Source organism: Bos indicus, chromosome 9 (genome assembly GCF_029378745.1).
Source record: "Bos indicus isolate NIAB-ARS_2022 breed Sahiwal x Tharparkar chromosome 9, NIAB-ARS_B.indTharparkar_mat_pri_1.0, whole genome shotgun sequence".
Lineage (NCBI taxonomy): Eukaryota > Metazoa > Chordata > Mammalia > Artiodactyla > Bovidae > Bos > Bos indicus.
The window spans coordinates 83,364,238-83,389,633 of record NC_091768.1 but is presented as its reverse complement, the minus strand read 5'-3'; the positions used below and the strand labels follow the sequence as shown (position 1 = coordinate 83,389,633).

The window sequence follows — 25,396 nt, the reverse complement described above, 5'->3', positions numbered from 1 at the left end:
ACTCATGAAGCTAGGGTTGGAGAAAAGGGGCGGGGCGTCCCGACGTGCGCGTTCACCTTGACCCCACGCTCCAGCGCGCGCCCGGCATCTAGGCGCTGTGGTTTCTGGGCCCCCCGGGAACCCCAACACAAACCAGCATAAAGCGCGCGTGCCCACCTCAGGCCGATGTTCAGTGGATAGCGAATGCGTGCCCGGGACCTGCAGGGGCATCAGAGGGCCCTGGGCCTTGGTGCAGAGAGGCTCTAGGGGCTTGGAGAAACAGTCTAGGTAGGCGCTTGGGTGATAGAGGGTCAGGGGTCAGAGGTCGGGGGCGGAAGGCGTTTCTGGACGCATACAGAGGTCTGAGAGAGGGACGACTCCGTTGTTTTGAAGCCTGGGAAACTAAAAGGCTGAGGGGGAGCCGCAGCGCGAGTCTCCCCGACCCTTCCCCATCCCAGACGTGCGGGCCTGGGGACCGCCGCGGCTTGCCCGGGACGAAGAGGAGCCGCGGAAGGGAGGCTTGCTTTCCCCCCGCGGACTGGGGCCTGCGGAGTCTCGTTCGAGCGTCCTAGGGCCCTTGGTCTCGCTCCTCTGCCTCCAGGGAGCTTGTTTGCCCGGCCTGCTGGGAGCGATCGGCGCTGACAGCCTTGCTCAGACTCCTCAAACCGCTTTTGAGTCTTTGGGAAGAAAACTGAGTGGGTATCACCATTCTCCTCAGATATGCCCCTGGAGAGTGGAACTGGGCAGCTGCCTAGCTTATTGGTGTGCGGGATTGTAAATGTAGTAAAGGGGAGGCCGGGGCCTCTGAGTTAAAGTTCTCAGGTACCTCAGGAATCAGGTTAATTACATTCGCATTCAAAACCAGCCTTGCATTTTGTGCCTTTTGACTCCGTGATAGTTTCTACTTTTCTGAACCAGGATATGTTTTCTGATGGTTGACGGTCACTGTCAGATAAACAGGATTAGTAAACAGTGATTTTGTGCCTTTTTTCTAAGAGATTTGACCTTAGCAATGAAGTAAAAACCCTACATGTTTGGTGTTTTCCTTTTTCCGCCTGCATTGTGGAAGACCTGGTTCGATCCCTGGGTTGGGAAGATCCTCTGGAGAAGGGAACGGCTACCCACTCCAGTATTCTGCCTTGGAGGATTCCATGGACTGTGTATATAGTCCATGCTCGCAAAGAGTCGTACATGACTGAGCGAGTTTCACTACTTCTGTTTGAATTAACTTGTGACTTTAATAAACAAAAATACTTGTATTAGAGCTATTTTCAATTATTCTTTTGGGTGATAGCAAGAATGATGAAACTCCCATGAATCGAAATGATCCATGATACCGGTACCGTCACCAGAAAGGCTAGTTGGTTTATGATGAGAAATCATGCTGGAAGCAAGATACAAGTGAGCAGTAGTGGGATAAATGTTCTGTATTGCAAAACATGGCACTTCCTAGAGTTTACAGAATCCACTTAGCCAATAAGCTGGCAGTTGAGAATAAAATGGTTTGAAGGATGCTGGTTATATATATCCTCTTCTTGTCCGGCCTAAAGAACTGTACTTACAGGATTATTAAATCTGTTATTAAGAGTTCAGGCTAGAAAGATTTGGGGGAATAGAATCTGCTGGTGAAAAGGCCTTTTATAAGTATCTGTGACTAACTATATTTTAGAGTTCTGCAGAGGAAAATACTGTCAACCTGCTGGGGTTATCACTAAGAAAAAGGTTGTGGTAATGCTAGGTCATTGAGAACTTCTCAGTCATCAGTAATGATTGAGTTTCACTTGCATAAGACTTACCTTGCAGTGCGATATCTCAAGTGTATATACTCTCTATTTTCCTGGATAGCCTAAATCAGGACCTACCACGGGTTTGTTCTATATCATTCAGTATTGGCAATTATCTTTTAATGAAGAGATAGTAATTTGGAGGGGGGGAAATCTGAATAAGTTTAATTGATATCCATTTGTTGTATTGTCTTAGTAACTTAACATTTTATGTTTGTTTTTCCAGCAGTCTATCTTTGTTTTCTGTTAAAGACACGGATCAGTCAGTTTTCTCTGTTTCACTCTGGGCCAGAAATTGTAAGGAGTAGTTTCACACTACCTGTAGTCTGTTTGAATGTGTTTGAGTGAGATTTCGTCCAAAAAGAAATTTGAGTAAAAGTACTTCTGAGTCCTTGAGAAGAGAGAGAATATTCACAGAGTTAGAGATCTTTATTTCACATTACTTTGTATATCATTTCCATTCTGGCCCTGACCCGGCATTGGGAGTACAGTGCTGAATAGGGTACTGTTCCTGCCCAGCTTTCGAGTAGTTCAGAGTCAAACAGCTGAGAACACTGCAGCAGTTGGAATCAAGAAGGAGAGGCCCTTAACTCAGCATACCTGGTCGTGGAACATTTTGTGGGAGATTAGGATATTGATAGGCCGAAAAGCATGAAAGGGCATTTCAAGCAAAAGGTATTTAAAGGAATGAGAGTGAAAGTGTGGTTCATGTAGGAAACTGTGATATATAATCATGTTACACCCAAACACTGGTATTTAAGGAGGGGAAGAAGAAGATTCATCTGGTATGAGGAAAATAAGGAGAAGGATTTAGAATTGGAATATGATTAGAGATACATGGAATTTTACTGGGACTTGACATTAGCTGCCAGTTAACATTATGGTTTTGAGTAGCTTTGATCAAATAATTTAATCTTCTTTGGTTCAAGAATTATCCCTAGATAAAAGTCTCCTAAAAAAAAAAAAAAAGCGCGTTAACCAAAACAGGGTAGTGGGGCAAAGAGAAGGCAGATCATGAATGTTGGCTCAGTAGAGAACTGACTGAAAGGAGAGCCTGCTAGAAACTGTGGTATTTATTTTTCTTGAACTTATCATTGTAATTGATAAATACTTTGATAATACTGTGACATTGGAAGAATCAAGTTAGAAGCAAACATCGAGTGAATGTGCAGATTATAGTGGTATATATAATTTAGAAGATACTGCATGAGGATGAGTGTTACCAGAGAAAAGAACAAAGAGTAAAAGGAAAGTGTTCTGGTTCAACAATATGTCTATTACAAGACCGTCGTAATAGAAAGGGCACGTATTAACCTCTGTTTGCAATTGATGGCCTCAGACTGGTCGTGGGACTACCACTGATGCACCACCAGATGAGCAGACATTTCCCATCTATGCTGTACTTTGCCGGGAAAGAAATGGATTTCTGTAGGCAGCTAGCTATCCATAACAAGGTTTCTCAAACTTGACTGGATGCTAGAATCACCAAGTGAGAGTGAAAGTGTTAGTCGCTCAGCTGTGTCCAGCTCTTTGTGACCCCTTGGACTATAGCCTGCCAGTCTCTTCTGTCCATGGAATTCTCCAGGCAAGAATACTGGAGTGGGTGGCCATCCCCTTCTCCAGGGGATCTTCCCAGCTCAGGGATTGAACCCAGGTCCCCTGCATTACAGGCAGACTCTACTGTCTGAGCCACCAGGGAAGAATCACCAAGGGAACCTAAAAAAATAATGGAGGTAGTGCCTGGGCCCTGCCCCAGAGATGATAATTTAATTGGCTGGGCTAGCACCAGGGCATCAGGATTTTGAAAATTTCCCCCAGGTGGTTCTAGTGTTCAGTCAAGTTTGAAACACACTGATCTATAGTTCCCCATCCTGCCACTTTGAAGTTTGGTTATTGTAAAGTGTAGTTTATAGTGTTCTCGGGGTGATGATAATAGCAACTACCACTTACTGAATATATGCTAAATTTCAGTTGCTGTGCTCTTGTACATACACAGAGAAGCTAGATAATTTCTAAGTGCCAAAGCTAGAATTAGAATTTAGGACCCCCAAACTCACATTCTCTCATATAAGCCACATTGCTTTGCCAGATGTGAGATTCTATAGCCAGTTGCTTTGGGGGCCATTAGAGTTAATGATTCCATCATCACCATGTTACTAATATGATGGTGGTTAGTGAGCTAGATTGTGTAACTGGCCCAGTTCCCTCCCCATGTCCCCATCTCTTGACTGAGTCCATCTGTGTGAATTTGCTTTGGCCCATGGAACCTTAGTGTTTTTTTTACCCTGACCAAATGCCAAAAAGTACTTGTGTGATTGGATTTGCACTCTTACTCCTCAGTCACTGTCATAATACCATTCTTGGGTTTTCTTGCTGGTACGAGGAGAAGGATGATTATACTTAGGAGAGCCAAGTGGCTTTTCCTGAGACCTAGCCTATATCAGCCAATCCTAAGCTAATCTGCAGATCTGTGAAAATAAATGATTGCTGTCCCCAGGCAGAGCTTTGGGTGATATGTTATACACCATATTTATGATGGTGGCTGACTGATAAACTGGTGTAGACTGACTCAATTCTCATATTCCAACCTGTGCTCTGAGGAGAACTGGACGCAGGCAAGCACTTAGGTTATTAGGGACTTTGTATATCATTCTGATCTCTTATCCAAGGTAATAGAGGAGATAAGATGCTTGAAAAGTAGTTAACTATAGTCAGAGGTTGATTGTAGACCGCCACCGCCATATTCATAAACCAAGCACTGATTAAGGGAATGGAATTCTCGTGATTAACTTAGAACAGCAGTTTTTGATAGACATTTTGCAGTTATGAAAATGTTCGATTATTGTCAGTCCATTACGGTAGCTTCTGGTCACAGTGCTTTTGAGCACTTGAACTATGGCTAGGGAGAATGAAGAGCTGAGTTTAAATCTTTTTGTTTTTAACATAAATACTACCTCTTAAAGTTAAATGCAGCTGTCGGCATCCTTATGGGACTACACAAACAACTTCTTTGGGGCTGTTGAGGAAACCACTCTCCTTTTAAGTCACAAAGCTAACATGTTCCTCAGTAAGAGAAAGGTTCTGTCAACAGGAAATGAGGTAGATCTTAGGTAGATAAATAATACTATTTGTTTGTTTCATGGTTATTGTCCTATTCAGATTTTTCTATTTATTGGGCCAACTTTACTCATTACAATTTGTTAGTAAATTATGTATTGTATCAATACATTTCAAGTTTATTAAAATAAAGCTATTAAGAGTTTTTAATTCCCTTCTATACGTGCTTTTTGTTTTTACCTTTTAAATCAGTTTTATTAAGATAAATTACGTACAATAAAATTCAACAACTTTATATAAACAATTTGATGAATTTTGACAAGCATGTGATCACCTGTGGAACATTTCTGTTACCCCAAAGGTTTCCCTTCTGCTTCTTTGCTGTCAGTCACACCTCTTACCACTTCCTGACCCCTGGAAACCATAATCTGCTTTCTAACGCTAGATTCTTACTTTCTTTAGAATTTCATATAAATGGAATCAGGCACTATATAGTCTTTGACATCTGGCTTCCTTCACTTAGTATAATGTGTTAAAAATTCATCCATGTTATATGTAACAATAGTTAAGTTTATTATGAGTAACATTCTGTTTGTTTATCCATTCATCAGGTGATGAACATTTGGGTTGTTTCCAGGTTTAGGCATTTATTAACAAAATTGGTATTAAATTCAAGTTTAGGTTTTTTATGATTCTGTGTTCTTTATTTCTCTTAGGTAAACACCTGTGAGTGGGATTAATAGGCTGTGCAGAAAATATATATTTAATTTGTAAGAAGTTGACAAACTTTTCCTATTGGAATGTTTGAGAATTCAGTTCTAGTTATTCTGTGTCCTCGGTCTTTAACGTTTTAACTATTCTACTAGATATGTAGTTTCTCACTGTGGTTTATGAGTTGAATTTGCAATGCCTGAATGACTGACATGGGACTTCCCTGGTGGCTCAGACGGTAAGGCATCTGCCTACAACGCAGGAGACCCGGGTTCGATCCCTGGGTCAGGAAGATCCCCTGGAGAAGGAAATGGCAACCCACTCCAGTACTCTTGCCTGAAAATCCCATGAATGGAGGAGCCTGGTGGGCTATAGTCCATGGGGTTGCAAAGAGTCGAACACGACTGAGCAACTTCACTAAATGACTGACAATGGTAAGGATATTTTCATGTGTTTATTTGGCACTTAGAGATCATCTTCTGTGAAATGACAGCAATTTTGTTCATTTTTTAAATAAGGTGTTTCTTAAATACTGGTTTGCAAGAGTTATTTATATATTTCACATATAAATCTTTCATCAGATCTCTGCTATTTTCTCTTTTTATGAAGACTTGACAGTTTTAAGAATAAGAAGTTTGCAACTTTGTTTAAAGTTAATTATCTTTTAAAGGAGTGTAAAAACAAGAGAAAAAGAATATTTTTATGCGGATATTTTTCATTCATCATGCTTTTTTTCTTTGTGTAGGTCCAAATTTCCATCTAATATCATTTTCCTCTGCCTTGAGTACTTCATTTAACATTTCTTGTGCTGTGGGTCTCCACTTTAGGTTCCACTACCAGGTCCCACCACTACCAGCCCCACCACTAAACATGGCAGCCCCCTTGGTGATGCTCTCATGTCTTGTGCTAACACATTCATGCTGTCACTTAGCTTTCCATTCTGATCCCTTCTGTGTCATTCTTCACAAAGACCTAAAAGTTTCTGGACAGCTGAAATGTCCCATCATTTTATATTATCTTAGACAGGGGTAGATTCAGGGCAGAATAATTGAGAATGGGTTGTTAGCAGGGGTAGAGGAGCGTAGACTGCTCTGTGTGCTGATTTTGTCTCCACAAAACCAAACGCAGCTTGATGTTTGTACTGAATTAAATACCGTGGTTTGATCTATACTACTTTTATATCCTCTCCTCAAATACAGAATGGTATTGAATACTTACTGGGGACTCATCCAGTACCTGGCTGGATTTTATTTAAAAAGTGAGATTACTGAGAATATTAAACTGCACTTGAAGCCAAATTTTATTTATACATTCCTTTCTCTTTTTTTTCAGCTACATGCTTGGAATACATTGAATTAGGCACCAACCATCATTGTGACTGTATGATTTAACTTCTCTGAGTTCTGTGTTACATATAGAAATTGGCTATTCTTTTGGGAAAAGGGAAAGGCTACCCACTCCAGTATTCTTGGCTGGAGAATTCCATGGACTGTATAGTCTATGGGGTCACAAAGAGTCGGACATGACTAAGTGACTTAAAAAAAAAAAAAAATATATATATATATATATATATATATATAGTTTAGGGCCTGCCTTATATAGGCTACTTTGAACTTAATTGAAAAGCTTTCTTTTCTTTTTTCCTGTATTTTTAAATTCTTTTCTTTTATTGTCTCTGCCTTATTTCCCCTCATTACTATCTTGCACCATCTTATTTCTTGTCTACTACTACTACTATTAAGTCACTTCAGTCATGTCTGACTCTGTGCAACCCCATAGACCGCAGCCCACCAGGCTCCCCCGTCCCTGGGATTCTCCAGGCAAGAACACTGGAGTGGGTTGCCATTTCCTTCTCCAATGCATGAAAGTGAAAAGTGAAAGTGAGGTCGCTCAGTCGTGTCCGACTCTTAGCGACCCCATGGACTGCAGCGCACCAGGCTCCCCCGTCCATGGGATTTTCCAGGCAAGAGTACTGGAGTGGGGTGCCATTGCCTTCTCCATCTAGCTATCCTCTTACTCTTTTTATCGGCTAATTCACAAAAAGAAATACATTTCCATATTTTCATCTTCCTCTTTTGAAAAAGAATATATGTTTAGAGAAGTGAAGTTTTGTTAACCCTTTGGAATTATAAAACAAAATTAAATCCTGTAGTGATTATATGGGTTTAAGTGTTACTAAAAGTTTTCAAATAAGCATTTCCAGAATATTTGAGAGATTTACCTATATGTATTTAAAACTCATTAAATGTATTTTTAGAATTTATTATAAACAAAAATTTGTCTATATTAAATTTCTCTAAAAAGACCGTTAAAATCATTAGGATTTGTGTCATACAAGAGATTATAGTCAATGTGTTCCATAACTGTATTTGACTTATTATAAACAATTATCCATTGCTTTATGTATCTCTTTAAAGATTTCATGTTATGTGTGGGATTATTATTCTATGTTGAATTGCTCATCTGGGACTATTTTAATACTAAAATCCTCTCTTGGAATGTCTGCTGTTGTGTTTATCTTCTAGGGTTCACATTTACCAAGAGAACTTGAGAATGAGCAGCCGACGGAAACGTGCTCCCCCAGTGAGGGTAGATGAGGAAACGCAACAGCAGCTTTGCTGGAATATGCATGAGGACAGGAGGAATGAACCTCTCACCTTAACTGATGACGAGCAATCCTACCCAGGTCTGGACCCCTCTCCTGCTCACCGCATCATCCTAGATGACAGTCTAAAGGAAGAAGTGGCTCACAGAGAAAAGAAGAGATGTTCCAAAGCCGTGAGCATCTCAAAATCAATTGATAAAGAAGAGACTGGTGGCATTTTTTCCCCTTTGTCTGTAAAGCTGAATATTGTAATTTCTCCCTATAACTTTGATAATTCCTGGAAAGCATTTCTAGGAGAATTCACTCTTCAGCTTCTTCCTGAACAGTGTTTAATTGAAAATTTTTCTGAAAAGAGTTTTACACTGATGAGTCCCAAGTTGAGCAATCAGTTCCTGATCTATGTTCATTCAGGATGTGAAAATATAGAGAAAAAAGAAAGAGGACTCAATGAGCCAGTCAGTATCTGTGACAAGGGAATTCAAGTGGAGTCGTCCTTCAGCAGTGAAATGTTAGAAGATTTGGAATGGCTGCAAAAGAAGAAAAGAATAAAACTTTACCAAAAACCAGAAGAAAATAACATTATCAAGGTATCAATTTATGTGGTGTCCTTTAAGTCTCTTCTGCATTGGATACCCCATTTTGAAATTAACTTAGAAGGAAGCCCTATAAAGCCGGTGTCCTTTAAGTCTCTTCTGCATTGGATACCCCATTTTGAAATTAACTTAGAAGGAAGCCCTATAAAGCCAGCAATAAGCATTTCATTATTAAGTGTCAAAGTACACTTCACTGGGGGCATTCAATAACTATAAAAATATATATACATATATATTTTATATATCATAGCCAGTCATTTCCAGGCTGTACTTCTTTGGGGTCTTCCTGATTCATCCTTTCCAGCTCTACTCTCATCGACTTGTTTGGATCTTCATTATCTCTTTCTTTTCCAGTAGCAATCCTTTAGTCACTGCCTTTTCAGTTCTTTCATTTCGTTTGTCTCTGGGCTGGTATGATACGAATGCAAATGGAATTCTAGTCTATTTATGCCTACAGAATTAACTATAATCTGGAGAAGGCAATGGCAACCCACTCCAGTACTCTTGCCTGGAAAATCCCCTGGGTGGAGGAGCCTGGTGGGCTGCAGTCCGTGGGGTCGCTAACAGTCGGACACGACTGAGCGACTTCACTTTACTTTTCACTTTCATGCATTGGAGAAGGAAATGGCAACCCACTCCAGTGTTCTTGCCTGGAGAATCCCAGGGATGGGGGAGCCCGGTGGACTGCCATCTATGGGGTCTCGCAGAGTCAGACACAACTGAAGTGACTTAGCAGGCATATAAGTCTCTCCTTTGATAGGCCTTTATCTCCTCCAGCTTTATCTGTCTCCTTCTCAACTCTTTATCACTCTGCTTTTTATTCTGTCCCAGAAGCTACAAATTGATTTGTTTCCTGCATACACTCTGATGTCTTTCTGCATCTGTGCTTTCGCTCTCATACGTCCCTCTGCCTGGGTTGTTGCTTCCTCATCCCTCAGAACTCCTGGTCATTCCTCAATGTGCAGCTCAGGGTTTACTTCATCTGGGGAGATCTTTTCTTAAACTCCATGGATGGTGTTACGTGCTCTTCCCCCATAATACCTGATGCACATGCTTATTTTTGCCTTGATCGCTTGTGGTATACTTCCATTTTAGACCTTCCCCCCCGTCACTCAACTATGAAGTTTTTTTAATCTTCACAGCCCAGTAGAATACCAAATACTAAACAGATTTCTAGCAAATGGATGAATAAATTTATGATTCATTTCAGGCTCTGCTATTCACTAGCCAAGTAACTTTTTGCGACTCGTTTAAAGACTCTAATTTCAGCTTCTTTCCATATGAAATGTAAATAATACTCATTCCTTTTACCTCATACAACTGTGCTGAAAATCAGGGGAGGTAATGTAAATGTACTTCAAAAACTATAAAGCAAGTTAATATGTCTTCATGCTAATACTTGAAATATACTTGAATATACTTGATTCAATACTTGAATTCTAAAATGTTAAATTCACTTTTGTTCAGTTGAAAACATCATACATGTGTGTTATACATTTCTCACACTAAAAAGCAGTTATATCAATAGCCCTACTTATAGCTTCAGAATTGACTGAAGGAAAGGAGAAAATTTAGAAGCATTAGATTGTAATTAATTCTTCCCTGTACAGTTAAACTCTGCAACCTAGCATCCCCTCTCTGGTGATTGTGAGTGCCACAAATTGTGGCTCAAGTTAAAAATAGATTTAAGAATTTGTGGTTTGTATGCCTGTGTTCTATCCACTTCTCACCCACATCAAGTCTTGATCTCTTCTGTCTTCCCTAACCCTACTTTTATAAATATTTAAACACTTACTGCTGCAATAGCAAGGCATCTCTAAGCAAACACAGAGCAGAATATAAATAATAATGAAAAGTACTCTTTGCCACTTATTCCAGTTTAATGCTGATTGAATTTTGTTCTTTACTGAAAGAATATGAGACTCTCAGTGATCATGGATCAGGCCCAGCATAATACAGGGAAATGAAGGAAACTGTGTTTGTTGATTATCTACCATTAGGAACTTTTAAAATTATACTAGGTGGGCTATCTCATATAGTTGTCTCTCCATTTTGCAAATGACAACATTTGGGTTAAAATCAATCATTTCGTTTGTTCTTTTAGCTCTTAAATATCAATGCCAGTATTAAAATTCAAGTATTTTGACTGGAAAGCTTCATACTACATTGTTTCACCAAAGTCAAGCTGTACAACCTTAATCAGGGCCTATTTTCCTGAACATTTTAGTGTTTGATCTAGTAGTGAAGTGAAGTCACTCATTCGTGTCCGACTCTTTGCGACCCCATGGACTGTAGCCTACCAGGCTCCTCCGTCCCTGGGATTCTCCGGGCAGGAATACTAGAATGGGTTGCCGTTTCCTTCTCCAGGGGATCTTCCCAACCCAGGGATCAAACCTGGGTCTCCCGTATTGCAGGCAGATGCTTTACCATCTAGTAAAACCTATCTATGCTTAAGAATCTTCTTGGGGAATCTGTATTTTTAACCAGCGTCACTGATTATTCTGATGATCATCTAGCTGGGAAATCATTGACTTGGTAGGTAGAATTGGTGTTCTCATCACAAGCCTGCAGGTTTGGTTCCAGTAGGGAAATATTTTTTTCTAGCTACTTAAATGGTGCATCATACATAGTAAGCACTCAAATTGCAAAATAAATTTGTTATTGAAAGTGGAAATATCTGAGATTTGGTAGGTGTGTATTTAGAGTTTGTGGGGTAAATACTCAGAATACCTTTAAAACTGATGGTGTTAAAAATGTGTTTCTTATATGGTCATAAAAAATGGTGTAGTACAGTCAAAACTTTTTAATGTTGATTAATTATTTGTAGGTTGGAATTTATCTTTTGGAAGCTGGCCTAGCAAAACCAGATTTTCTGAGTGATGCAAGTTCAAGAATGAAAAAGTTCAATCAACTCATGAAGAGAGTGATGGAAAAACTATACAATTTTATTATTCCAGGTAATTTTTAAAGTAAACTTTAAAACTGCTGCTACTGAAGAGCTGTGGATTTCTCCCAAATCCTGTATATAACAACCAGAAAAACAGCTGATAAAACCATAATAAAATTGAACAACCAACATAACATTGCTATATGACAAAATTATATTTATCTTAAATGCCCCCACTACTATACTTTTTGTCTTTTTTTTTTTGCTTAATAATATGCTTAGCTTATAGTGTGTACTCAAGAAATGTTGATGGCATCAATAGGCAGAATATAAAGGGATCTGAGCTGATTGGAATTTTTGCATTATTGCTGTGTTTTTTTGTTTTTTTTGTTTTTTTATTTTGTCATGGCCAGAGATTCTTGGCCGGCCTTTACTCCACCTCTCCTTTGCAGTCTGACAAATAATCTCAAGAGCCTGCTTCCCATAAAGACCAGTTAACTTTGCTACTGTTTCTTGGCAAGAAGTTGCATCCTTGGTCAGGACTGCAGTTTCAGAGTTGTCTGCCATTGGTTCCCAAGGGAGAGTGTGGATGGCTTGCTGCAGCCCATCAGCACGACTGGAAAAACGGCTCAGATTCTCCAAGTCCTGCTCATGGTGGGTCAGCCTTATTTCTGGTGCAAATCAGAACAGTTTTATACTGGGATATCTGGGAAATCAGTTTCTAAGCTTGGTTATTGAGTTGTTTTTCTGCAGTACATTCTTTGCAAAGCTTCATAATACTAATAATAGTAAATCATTTGCATGGTAAAGACATAAAAAAAGGAAAATCACTGGTTTCAGAATTGGAAGGAATGCTTTGAAGTACATCTAGAACTTTTTCAGAGTTATGATAAGAGTCCATTATTCTGCCTTTTAAAAATAATAAAATTGGAACTTTTCAAAGGAAAACTTCAAATTTAATTACTAATAATATGCACCTGCACTAACAGAAATAGCCAAGCATGTAAAGTTTATTGTAAACTTTTGAAAATCTTAAAAGGACATAATTTTTATTGAAAAAAGTTAATTGTGTATTTTGTGGTACAGTCTCTATTTTAAGGCATGTGAGGTACATCCTACAAATGTGTGTAGGCCTGTTTGAAACCATTCAGTAATAAATCATTGGCAGTAGGGGCCTTTTAAATTTTTCAAGAGTTTGAGGGTTTGTTTTTTTTTTTTTTCACATTGTAGGCATGAATCTTTTTCCACAGGGCAATTGTGCCCAACAAATGAATCTGAAATTCTTATGAATTTGTATTGGTGGCGTAAGCCCTTGGTCTCCTAATTGGCTGCTGCTGCTGTTACCAAATACCTATCCTTTTTTAGCATAAGAAATAGAATGGGAAACTTTGTCTTATTAGATGTAGGAAAATTGTCTGCCTGTGGATTTTTTTAATGTTGTAAAAGTAAAATAAATTATTCTTTTACAAACTGCAATAGATATTCACATTCAGTTCCTCAGAGGTTTAAACATCTGCGATGTGCATAGCACATGCTGGCTGCTCTGAGGAGCTATAAAAACAAAAGACAGCCTTTGCTTTCAAAGAGCATTACAGTTCAGTGGGGAAGGGATGAATGAGCACAAACGATTATACTACGAGAAAGATTGCGATGTATTGTTATATCCAATGTATAAGAGTGTTGCATAATACAGAGGAGAGTATTCTGATCAGGGAAAACAAAATGTCATGAAAAAAGTATCAATTATATTATCTTGAAGGGTGGAAGCATAGATTTTTGATCAGTCAAAAGGCACACTAAGCAAAGCCCCAAAGTCAGGAGAGTACATGGTATGTTCTGGGAATAAGAATTGCCTATAGTTATAAATGTAGATCTTGTTGTTCTGAGTACACTTGTTCTTGGATATACAGATGTGTTGGAAGAGGATGAGGAAGGTTCCGATAGTGAGCCAGAGGGACAGGACATTGATGAACTCTATCACTTTGTGAAGCAGACACATCAGCAAGAAACTCGGTCCATCCAAGTGGATGTCCAGCATCCTGCGCTGACGCCTGTGTTGAGACCATACCAAAGAGAGGCTGTCAACTGGATGCTACAACAGGAGCATTTCAAAAGCACCCCTGCTAGTGGCAAGTATAAGATACTTAAAGAAAGGCAAATTGATCAGAGGGATTAGATGAGAGAGTTAGGGTGGAGGAAATCGGTCAGTAAACAAATCATATTGAAAGCATGGGATAGAATAAGTGTGTTACTGTGAACAAAATTATTTTCTAAGACATCCTTCAAAATTGACACCTAGAGAAATTCATTTATGAGTTCCCTCATCCATAAAAGTTTGAGCTGGTTTTTCCAACTAGAGTAAAGGCTGCCTTGATGGAATTTTTAAAAACCAAGAAATTTTTTTTACATGCCTTTCCAACTAAGAATTGCTTTTGTAACCTGATCAGATGGGAATTGTGCTAATACATGAAAGAAACTATACCATTTAATCATGAATGTTAGGGACAGAAAGCAAGTTTATAAAAGTGGGAGACTAACGTGTGACTAATCTCAGCTTCCTAGTTATACTTATTTTCTTTACTCCACAAAATAAATAATAAAATGAAATGTCATCTAGTGTTTTTGTAAAAGTAATCGATTTATGAGAATCATTTGTGTCACTGCTTTATCATTGTCTTTAAAGGGATGGGCACTAGATGAGATTTTTACAGGACCCTAGGAAGTGAAGTGCTAACCATTTCTCCTTTTTCCTATATAGATTTATTTTAATTAGTGATGAATAGCTCTTCCGTATTTCTCCCACTTTTTTATCCAACAAACTTTTTTAAACTTTTTATTTTGGAAATATCAGTTCATAGCCAATATTATTTCTTACTCTTGCTTCTCCCATATTCTGAATTATTTTGAAGTAGTAACCCCTCATGGAGAAGGAAATGGCAACCTACTCCAGTATTCTTGCCTGGAAAACCCCATGGACATAGGAGCCTGGTGGGTACAGTCCATAGGGTCGCAAAGAATCGGACACAACTGAGTGACTGAACAGCAACAATAACCCCACATATTATATCATTTCATCTGTTAATATTTCAGTTTATTTCATTAAAAGATACAGGTTCTTTTAAACAAATATATATATATATATAAAAGGAATTTTGAAAATTAACCTTCCAAATTTTTGAAAATTTGGGTTAATTTTGAAAATTAACCCAAAAATTAACCTCCTTTCTGTTTCTCTCTCTTTAGTTTGTTCAAATATGAAACCAAATAACATCCATATAGTATTGGAATTACTTGGTATCTCCTAAGTTTCTTTTAGTCCATAGGTTTTATTTCCTCTCCTATTTTTTTCTTACATTTGTTGAAGAAATCTTATAGCTCTATAGAATTTCCTACGGGTTATTTTTTTCTCTAAAATAAAATAATTTTTTTTTAACTAAGGAATTTGATTAAGGTGTAACATATACAGTAAATGCATAGATCTTAAGGGCACAGTTTGATAAGTTTTGATAAATCTCTGCATCTATGTAACTAGCAATTCAGTTAAGACATAGAACCAGACTTTCCCAAAAGTAGACACTGGCCCATGCCTCTTTGAGACTTGAAATGTGACTGTCCAAATTATGTGGTGTAAGTTTAAAATACACACTGATTTCCAATAGTGCAAAAAGAAAAGAATGTGAAATATCTCACTACTACTTTTTATATTGATTACATATTGAAATGATAATATATTTGATTAAATTAGACAAAAAGATTAAAATTAATTTTACCTGTTATATATATATTTATATATAAATATATATATATATATATTTGTATCACACAGTGCTGACATAAAATATTTCCCAGCACTTTCCATCATTGCCTAGTCAGTTTTCCTACTTCAGTCCCTTCAGGAGGCAACCACTATCATCATAAATTAGTTTTGCCTGTTTTTGAAACAGACAATGATAAAATATGTCCACTCAGGTGGAGGGAGTTGCCTTCTTTCAACATAATGTTTTTGAGATTCATCCATGCTGCATGTATCAGTAATCCATTGTTTTTTGTCCCCAGGCTAGATTTTGTTGATTAAATCACATGCGTCATATAGTGGTTTTTCAGTTCTCTGTGGTTCCCATAAATTAAAACTTTCTATCTTTTAATTTTTTTCATTTTATAAAACCTATATGTCTGTATTCCTACTTCATCTATTAATCACTGAAGAAGGTAAAAAATGACTAACCGTTTCACTGGAAGTAGAGACATATTTACAACTTGTTGTTTACAACTAAGTTGTTCAAACAGCTTAAAATATTGAGAAGGGATAGTGGAAGATGCTGGTTGACACATACTCAGTACTTCATTGCTGTAGTTTTAGATATTTTTTTCCTCAGTTAACCCTTTCCTCTCCTCAGACCCATATGAAAAGTTAGATCTAAATTAATGCATTAGCCCAGTTTCATTTATCTGTGAAGTTATTTAACGATATAAGGTAACTTCTTTAAGCATGTATAAAAGACAGGCTGCTTTCATTTATTTGGTAAGCCTTGATATGTATTGGTTTTCTTTTCCTGTTAATCCTCTATACTAGTATAATTTGTACATTTTGCTATACTTTGCATAATTAAAATACAATTAATAAGTTAAATTATAAAGTATCCAATAAAATATAATTGCAAGTATAATTTGCTTTAGTTTTTCTGTCTTATCACTTGCTTCTATGGAAAATATTTGTGTGCTAAACACGCAAAAGAATAATATCTGAAGAATGAGAGCGGGGTCCTGGCCTTTTACCCACATGTATGTGTCTTCGCAGGGTATCCTGATTGTGACTGACTTTTATTTTAATGTAATTATCTGGCAGAACGGAAAATAAACAGAAAATGGTTTATTTTTTTTTAGAAAATGCCTTACACTTTCTGTGGCGAGAAATTGTTACATCTGAGGGTTTGAAACTCTACTACAATCCATACACAGGCTGGTAAGGCAAAACTTTGCTTATGTGCTTGATATTGAAAACAAATATTATGAAAACCTGTATGAGATTGATGGCCTATATCTTCAGCCTCGGCAGTACCTCAAAAAGGCATACTAAATTAAAGTCTCATTAGACAGTTTTATAGATAGGATAGACATGGAACTAATAGCACTTGTAAATTTTTGGTAGATAAATGCAGTAGGATAGACTTAAGATGTGTAGTTATTGATATTTAAAGAGATTATAATTTTAAGTAAAAATATCACCTTATTATGGGCCAGTTCATTAAATTTGTTAATTTTATTATAAAAGAGTTTTAGGAATCATTAAATATGATTAGTGAATCAGTAGTTACTGCCATTTTTATTCACAGATTCATAAAGGTCACAGAAGGTAGACATGCTTCCCTTTATTTATGGGAGAAAAACAAATGATGATAGTACCAGTTCTGTTTCTGCACGCTTAAGTTGTCAGCTCAGGCAGCTTTTTATTCTCATAGTTCTTATATTCATGATCTAGGGACTATAATTGTTGCAACTGAAAGTAGAGTTTTAAAAAGCATAAGACTTTTCTGCATTTCTCCCAGTTCTCTTTAGGAACAGTGTGATTTATATTTGCATTCCTATGATGTGTTTTTCTTATATTTTCCTTTAGCATCATTCGTGAGTACCCAAATGCTGGACCACAGTTGCTTGGTGGGATCTTAGCAGATGAGATGGGTCTTGGAAAGACAGTGGAGGTTTTGGCTCTGATTCTGACACATACTCGACAAGATGTCAAACAAGATGCTCTCACTCTTCCTGAGGTAGGAGGAGTACTACAGGGCTTGGGAAAGCAGAGCATATGTTCTCCAGAAAGCATCGTATGTTGAACATTTGGTTGGCACTTAAGTCAACACTTGCAATTTATTCTGTAGCTTATGATTTGTATTAGTTGTTAACTTCACATAGGCACAGAAAATGGGATATTTGTGACCTGGCAAAGTTTTTTAAAGTGATATTGGCCAACCAGGAAGGGGATAGATACGCTGTTAATTTATCAAGCTTCCTTCTAGTTGGCAGAGAAATTCTCTTAGGAAAGTTTGACTACTTCCTCAAATGTTTTGTCACTTCTTCAGATCTCCATATTAATGCTACATATTTTTGAGAGCTATTTTTCAAAAATTGTGCAAATCTCAGATACATAAATCTTGGGGTCAAATAATTAGAACTTTATTAAAGGGTAAATAGCTTAGTAAGTCGGAGAAGGCAATGGCACCCCACTCCAGTACTCTTGCCTGGGAAATCCCATGGACAGAGGAGCCTGGTAGGCTGCAGTCCATGGGATCACGAAGACTTGGACATGACTTCACTTTCACTTTTCACTTTCATGCATTGGAGAAGGAAATGGCAGCCCACTCCAGTGTTCTTGCCTGGAGAATCCCAGGGATGGCGGAGCCTGGTAGGCTGCCTTCTATGGGGTCACAGAGAGTCAGACATGACTGAAGTAACTTAGCATCAGCAGCAGCTTAGTAAGTAGATTTCTCAATGAAATGAACAAATGAAACAAACAAAATTTCTCAATAAACAAAGTCTTTATTCTAAAATGTATGTGTGTTAGTCGCTCAGTCATGTCTAACTCTTTGCAGCCTCAGGGATTGTAGCCTCCCAGGCTTCTCTGTCCATGAGATTCTCCAGGCAAGAATAGTGGAGTGGGTAGCCATTCTCTTCTCCAGAGGATCTTCCCAACCCAGGGATTGAACCTGGGTGTCCTGCGTTGCAGGTGGATTTCTTTACCATCTGAACCCCTGGGGAAACCCTCTAAAATGTATAGTTGTGTTTAAAAATATAGAGTTTATAAGAAAAAAAAACTTCACTGAGACTCATAGCTTATAGCTTATATTTTCAGATAATGAAATTGTCAATTAGCACATTAAATCCTGCCGAAATGAGGCCACTAGTTAAAGACATAACGATAATTACCTGGAGGGTCCATCATGCTCGAAACCTTAGTGGTTATATGATCTTTTGATAGGATAAAGTTTGCAAAATTACCCTTTCAGATTTTTTTTTTTTTACTGTTTCAGAAATAAATTTTAATTAACTGTGGTACAAAAATGGAGTTAAACAGATTTATGTTTATTTTATCAGAAAATGAATATAAAATATTGACCATATATTTATATCTAAAAAAGACTATTTTTCTGTGTGATTTGTGTAGATGTGTATAAATACTCTTTTTGCATTTGTAAATATTTTAATATGTACACATTTTCAGCATAACATTATTTGAATTTGTCATTATTTTCCAGTGTGACTGAAAAGTCACTTTAAAAGAAAAATGCTGTTGACCTTTGTTTTTCTACTTTAGATTTTTAATTTTTCCTTGCATGATATTCAGACTTCATAAGTGATAAAGTTAAAGAATTATTAGTTTCAAACTTCCTGTATTCAATGAATTTTAAATCTAAAATATCTATTATAAAAACTCAGTCTTTAACAATGCTATGTACAAACAAAATTGTAAGATTTCTAAAAAGTAACTTTACCAACTCTCAGAGTTTTCTTGCTGCTGCTGCTGCTGGTAAGTCGCTTCAGTCGTGTTCGACTCTGTGCGACCCCAGAGATGGCAGCCCACGAGGCTCCCCCGTCCCTGGGATTCTCCAGGCAAGAACACTGGAGTGGGTTGCCATTTCCTTCTCCAGTGCATGAAAGGGAAAAGTGAAAGTGAAGTCGTTTAGTCATGTCCGACTCCTAGTGACCCCATGGACTGCAGCCTACCAGGCTCCTCCGTCCATGGGATTTGCCAGGCAAAAGTACTGGAGTGGGTTGCCATTGCCTTCTCCCTTTTCAGATTTGAGTACAGGATAGAGTAGGGAATGTCTGTTTCCTTTGTAGAAAAATGAGTTGGCATGTACAGTTTTAACTATCAGTAACTTCCTTTTGAGGGTTTTCTTCTCATTAGCTGTGTTAATTTTAACTTATTTTGATTGCTATTACAAATTCAGTGGGCTAATACAATTTTAAACAAGCCTTAACATGTTAATTTCAGAAGTTTCACACTTTAATATGCATAATTTTTTAAAATGATGGCTAGCTTTTAACTCTGAAATAAAAAATAAGGTTTATATGTGTGAATAACTTACTTAGCCCTTTCTTTCATAATTTGTTACAACTCTTTTGTATCTTCTTAATAGAAGGAGGGCTAATTTTGTGAAGCAACTCAGAATACTGAAAGCAAAACACTGTGTAACTGCTAAACGTTGTTTATATCAGGGAGAAGTGGTAAATTATTTCATTCCATCACATTATTCTGGCGGAAATGTAAAAAAGACAGAAACCCAGAATATGGAATTTGAACCAAAAGAAAAAGTTCAGTGCCCCCGTAAGTATGAAATCTCTTAAAGATAACACCTTTTGCAGTGATATTTGTTCTAGTTCTTATAATCCTTAATAACAATATATTATAATTGTTATAAATAATTGTTTTTACAGTTGTTTATACTTTGCATAAAAGTTTGGTTACAAGGCATATTATCTTAACAAAAATAAAGATTTATTCTTTGGTTTGACTTGATCCAGATAATTTGTTGCTTAATTTGTAGATTAGCAAATTAATGTAATTCTTCTTAAATAATTTTCATTGCTGTAATTTATTTCTTAATTGAGATAAGCTATTACATATTCTTCAAAATGATATACAGACAGCATGTCTTTAATAAATCTTTATTTTTTACTTAACATGGTTCTTAATGCACATTAACTGAGTTTTATTTTCTTTTCACTTTAATTGTTTTGACTGAGTTAGCATATCCTTTTGCATTTAGCTACACGTGTGATGATCCTGACAGCTGTTAAAGAAATGAATGGAAAAAAAGGAGTTTCTATTCTTTCCATCTACAAATATGTCAGTTCTATATATAGATATGATGTTCAGCGGAACAGGAGTCTTCTGAAACGGATGCTCAAATGTTTAATTTTTGAAGGCCTTGTGAAACAGATCAAAGGCCATGGTTTTTCTGGTACTTTTACACTGGGAAAGAATTACAAAGAAGAGGATATATATGATAAAACGAGAAAGCAGGTAACAGCATTTATCGAGTAGTTGTATGTGATCCTTTACAAAGTAAGTTGACAGATCCCACCTGTCTAAAGCTCTTAGAGCCAGATGATAAAAAAGAAGCATTAGGAAAAGCACTAATGGTTATGACTTCCGTCTTCTACTTTCTGAATAAAAGTTCCAGCAGAGTAGAAACTAAAGTATTAATTGAGTGGATTATACAGTTAGTTTGTAAAGCATAATATAGGTTAAAATAAGTTTTCTTCACCCTCATGCTATTGTCAGCACTCAAAAAGCATGTTCCATACTTTAAAAATGTTAATACATTACATCTGCATAACTCTTTACATACAATTTGAATCTTTTATGTAAGTTCTCATTTTCCCTCGTCATCACCTTTTAAAATATTTACATTTTGTTATAAAACTTCTTCTGGGCCAATACTACAATTTGCTTTCAAGAAAATAGTAAAAAATTTGTGAATATAAATCAAGAAAAAACTGATGACAACAATTCAAAATGTGGAGTTACTAGCTTAGCTACTGTGAAAGAAATGGCAGACCAAGAAGTTCTCTTCCAAGAGTAGTGAGTCTCCAGCATTTTCTCCCCAGCCAGGTTAGAAGACTGCAATGAACTTCTGTGCTTTTAATAATCCTTCTGCTACCAAAAAAGGAAAATCTTCTTCAGTTAATGCCAATCATTCCATGTTAATATCATTCATTCCTCATTCGCCCTTGACTGTGACATCACTTCTAGGAAGGTGCAGCTGGCATCTGCCTCCCCAACACAGCCCTTGTCTGTTATATAACCCCCTTATGCAGTCCTGTAGCATCATTTTAAAGGGTCGTGCTCAGTTGTGTCCTACTCTTTTGCAACACCATGAATTGTAGCCCACCAGGCTTTTCTGTCCATAGGATTCCCCAGGCAAGAATACTGGAGTGGGTTGCCTTTTACTGTTCTCTCTTTTCCAACAGACTCCTTTGAGACCAGGAGCTAAATATACCTCATACTTATATCCCCAGCATCTGACATGTTGCCTGGCAACATTTATTGGCATTCAGTAAATAATTGCAAGAGGGTACACCAGTAGAAGGCAATGGCACCCCACTCCAGTACTCTTGCCTGGAAAATCCCATGGATGGAGGAGCCTGGTAGGCTGCAGTCCATGGGGTCACTAAGAGTCGGACACGACTGAGCGACTTCACTTTCACTTTTCACTTTCATGCATTGGAAAAGGAAATGGCAACCCACTCCAGTGTTCTTGCCTGGAGAATCCCAGGGACGGGGGAGCCTGGTGGGCTGCTGTCTGTGGGGTCACACAGAGTCGGACACGACTGAAGTGAATTAGCAGCAGCACCACCACCAATAGAAAGGAGAAAGAAAGAATGAATTTATCTGTTTATTGCAGTAACTAGTAGATTAATTTTTACTTTGGTTAAAAGCTATATTTTAATACTTGATGTTTTTATAATTGCCCCTGTTGTTGTTTAGTCAGTAAGTCATGTCCAACTCTTTTGTGACCCCATGAACTGTAGCCCATGGACAGGCCCCTGTGTCCGTGGGATTTCCCAGGCAAGAATACTGGAGTGGGTTGCCATTTCCTTCTCCAGGGGATCTTTATAGCCCTGGGATTCAACCCACATCTCCTGCACTACCGCTGGATTCTTTACCGCTGAGCCACTAGGGAAGCCCATAATTGCCCTAGTTTGTATTATAAACTACCAGTCTTTTATTGATTTAGACAGACTGTAAATTATAAGAGGTTGATAGCAAAATTAGTAGCTCCCTTTATTTCTAAGTTTTGTTCCTTCCAAATATTAATTAAACAACAGTAGAGTTTTCTTTTCCTTTTGGGCCTGTGGGAGGAGGAGTTCATAGAGCAATTTGAAAACCACTGATCAGGAGTGATTCTCCTCAGGGAAAGAGTGACAAAGACTGCCTATGAGATTTTTATGTAAAGCACATGAAGTTGGGTGTTTAATTTTAGCTATGTCACTCCATTAAGATAAATAAATAATGTTTTTCATAGGCAGTGGGGAGTCCAAGGAAAACTCAGAAAGAATCCAGAAAATCAGGAAACAAGGACACAGACTCTGAATATTTGCCATCAAACACCTCTGATGATGATGATGATCCTTACTATTATTACTGCAAGCCCAGGAGAAATCGTAGTAAATGGAGGAAGAAACCTGTTCCGTCCACAAAAAGGGAAAAAAGCCAGCTGAACATCAGTCTCAACCCACAGGATCACTGTCCACCTACTGGTAACTCTGAAATTACTGATGTTACTACATCTGAAAGTACATGTGTCTTTGAAGTCAATCAAGAACATTCAGCAAAGGACCAAGCTGAATCTCTAAATCCTGTTGGTGATGACATGCCACATTCTAATATCATGGGTTCCTATAATTCTTCCAGTTATCGCTTTGGGTGCATATGTGGTGAACTTGACCAGGTAGACTGTAAGCCTCGTGTTCAGTGCCTGAAATGCCACTTGTGGCAACATGCAAAATGTGTGAATTATGAAGAGAAGAATCTGAAGATTAAACCTTTCTACTGCCCCCACTGCCTTGTTGCAATGGAGCCAGTATCCACAAGAGCAACTCTGATCATCTCCCCCAGTTCCATCTGTCATCAGTGGGTGGATGAAATCAACAGGCATGTGAGGTCATCATCTCTTCGAGTCTTGGTAAGACAGTTTGCACTCTTTAAAGGGATAGGAAAATGTAAGTGTTTGCTTATGATAATTTTTATAATCTTTGTCACCTTGTTTTTATCCCGAAAATTAACTTAATGAGATAATGATATTAAGTCAGAACTCAAAGAGGAAATTGAGAATAAGAAAAAGTACAGTAGACTGTTTATTCTTTTCTGACATCAGAAGTTAAAGCACTTTGAGTGGAAAGTTATGAAAGTTTTTGAAGAAGTCCTTAATCATATAAGGGAAAAACATCTTTGTATTCAGAAAGAAATGCAGTTCAAAGGCAGCATTGTTTAATAGTTATCTGCTTGTGTGATCCTACATCTTTTAGCTCCAGAATCTTCCTCTGAAGCCTCAGTTACCCCTTCTGTAAAATAAGAATTTACTCATTCAACAAATATTTAGTGAACACCTATTGTGTGCCAGGAATTGTGCTAAGTTCTAAAAATTGTACCCCCCACACACTTTTTGTGAAGATTGAATGATTTGATAAACTGCTGGCACATGGTGAGTGTTCATTTAATGTTATTGTTCACTACTGTTAGTATTTTTTACCCTTTGTGTTCTTCTTTTCTTCTTTCCACACAAATGTTACTGGAGATTTTCTGTATTTCGGCCACTATGATAGGCATGTATAATACAGTAGTTTATAAAACACCAACTTTGCCACTGAGGAGCTCTGTTCTGTAGAGGAGGCAAACCTTGGTTTGTATCTTGACTCTACTAGTTTTGAGTAAGTCCCTTCATGTTTTCTATGTGTGACATAGGACTAATAACAACTAACAGAATTGTTGTTAAAGGTGGGAGATAAAACTCTGCAGTGCTAAAACATAAAAGGCATTCAGTAAATAATAGCTCTTGTTTTACTTTCTCATACCATTGTGCTTTCGCACAAACTATTGATTCCATCTACCCACCTACCTTTTCCCCTTTCTTCCACCCATGAAAGCTCTTGAATGTACTTCAAGATCTACTGCAAATTTGAATTCCTCTCTGAATTTACCTTCTTAGCCATAAAATTGGTCTCCATTGTGATGCTTTCGCATTTACTTCTATTCCAGTGCCTTTCACATTGCTTATGTTTTTAGTCTTCCACAGTAAAATGCATCTTTCTCTAAACAGGTCTGGGATGTATCTTATAGGATGTTTGGTTATAAACAAATAGAAAGTGCTTGGTAAGGGTATAAATGAATGTCTGTGATTATATCCTAGGTATATCAAGGAGTGAAGAAAGATGGTTTTTTACAGCCTCATTTTTTGGCAGAACAGGATATAGTCATCATTACTTATGATGTCCTCCGTTCAGAACTAAACTATGTAGACATCCCACACAGCAACAGTGAGGATGGGCGTCGCTTAAGGAACCAGAAGCGCTACATGGCTATTCCCAGTCCTCTTGTAGCTGTGGAGTGGTGGAGGATCTGCCTTGATGAAGCTCAGATGGTCGAATGTCCTGCTGTAAAAGTGAGAATTTCTGCAGAATTGCTTGAGGGCTGGGGAAGAGCTGGAGGAAACTGTTCATAGGAAATTTAATAGTTTACATGTAGTTTAACCCACAGTATTGACATTCGCCAAAAGTTTGCCTTTGGACACTTTGCATTTGCTTTCTCTTGTGCATGAGCTGTATAATCCTTAAAAATTATTTGGTACTTGGAATCATTGTTCTGTATGAAAAGTTCATGTATATTTGAACAAGATGGTAGTTTTTATGTGATGTAGATCTAAGTAAACTCTACTTAGGTACTTTAATCAGCATTTCTGCCACATGGAGTGCTCACCATACAAGCTCTGGTAACTGACAGCTTTTTATCAGAGACCAAATGGTAATGGGAAAATGCTAGAGGAAAAACTTTTATTCAGACTTCATTGTATGTCTTTATTCTGTCTTCTTTGCCCAGTCTGTGACCTGAACTGAATTAATAAGTCATGCCTGTTAGCACAGTGGTTCTCATCTGGAGGATGGCGTGGTCTAGGAAATGTATCAGTCAGCTGGGGCATTTTCATTCTACCCATACATGAATTTCCTTTCCTCTTTGAAAGGACACATTGCAGCCTCCTGCTAATAAGAGCCCCATACTAGA

At 37.7% G+C, this 25,396-nt stretch overlaps 1 protein-coding gene across 6 annotated transcripts in view; it reads left to right on the top strand.

The window, feature by feature from the left end:
* The first annotated feature begins 54 nt into the window (after nt 1-54).
* Nucleotides 55-25,396, top strand: part of SHPRH (SNF2 histone linker PHD RING helicase) — a 91,688-nt gene continuing 66,346 nt past the window's right edge. For 4 of the 6 annotated variants that reach the window (XR_011568514.1, XM_070796309.1, XM_070796311.1 and 1 more), the window contains exons 1-10: nt 55-267; nt 8,057-8,723; nt 11,557-11,686; nt 13,527-13,745; nt 16,501-16,579; nt 17,231-17,381; nt 19,831-19,939; nt 20,382-20,638; nt 22,644-23,303; nt 24,528-24,779. Coding sequence is in view for 5 of the 6 variants with exons in the window: in XM_070796309.1 (XP_070652410.1) it covers nt 8,085-8,723; nt 11,557-11,686; nt 13,527-13,745; nt 16,501-16,579; nt 17,231-17,381; nt 19,831-19,939; nt 20,382-20,638; nt 22,644-23,303; nt 24,528-24,779 (2,496 nt within the window). In the remaining variant the exon portion in view is untranslated. Of the gene's footprint in view, nt 268-296; nt 675-8,056; nt 8,724-11,556; nt 11,687-12,078; nt 12,271-13,526; nt 13,746-16,500; nt 16,580-17,230; nt 17,382-19,830; nt 19,940-20,381; nt 20,639-22,643; nt 23,304-24,527; nt 24,780-25,396 lie in introns of those variants that run through there. The other 2 variants (XM_070796310.1, XM_070796312.1) reach the window with 2 other exon arrangements.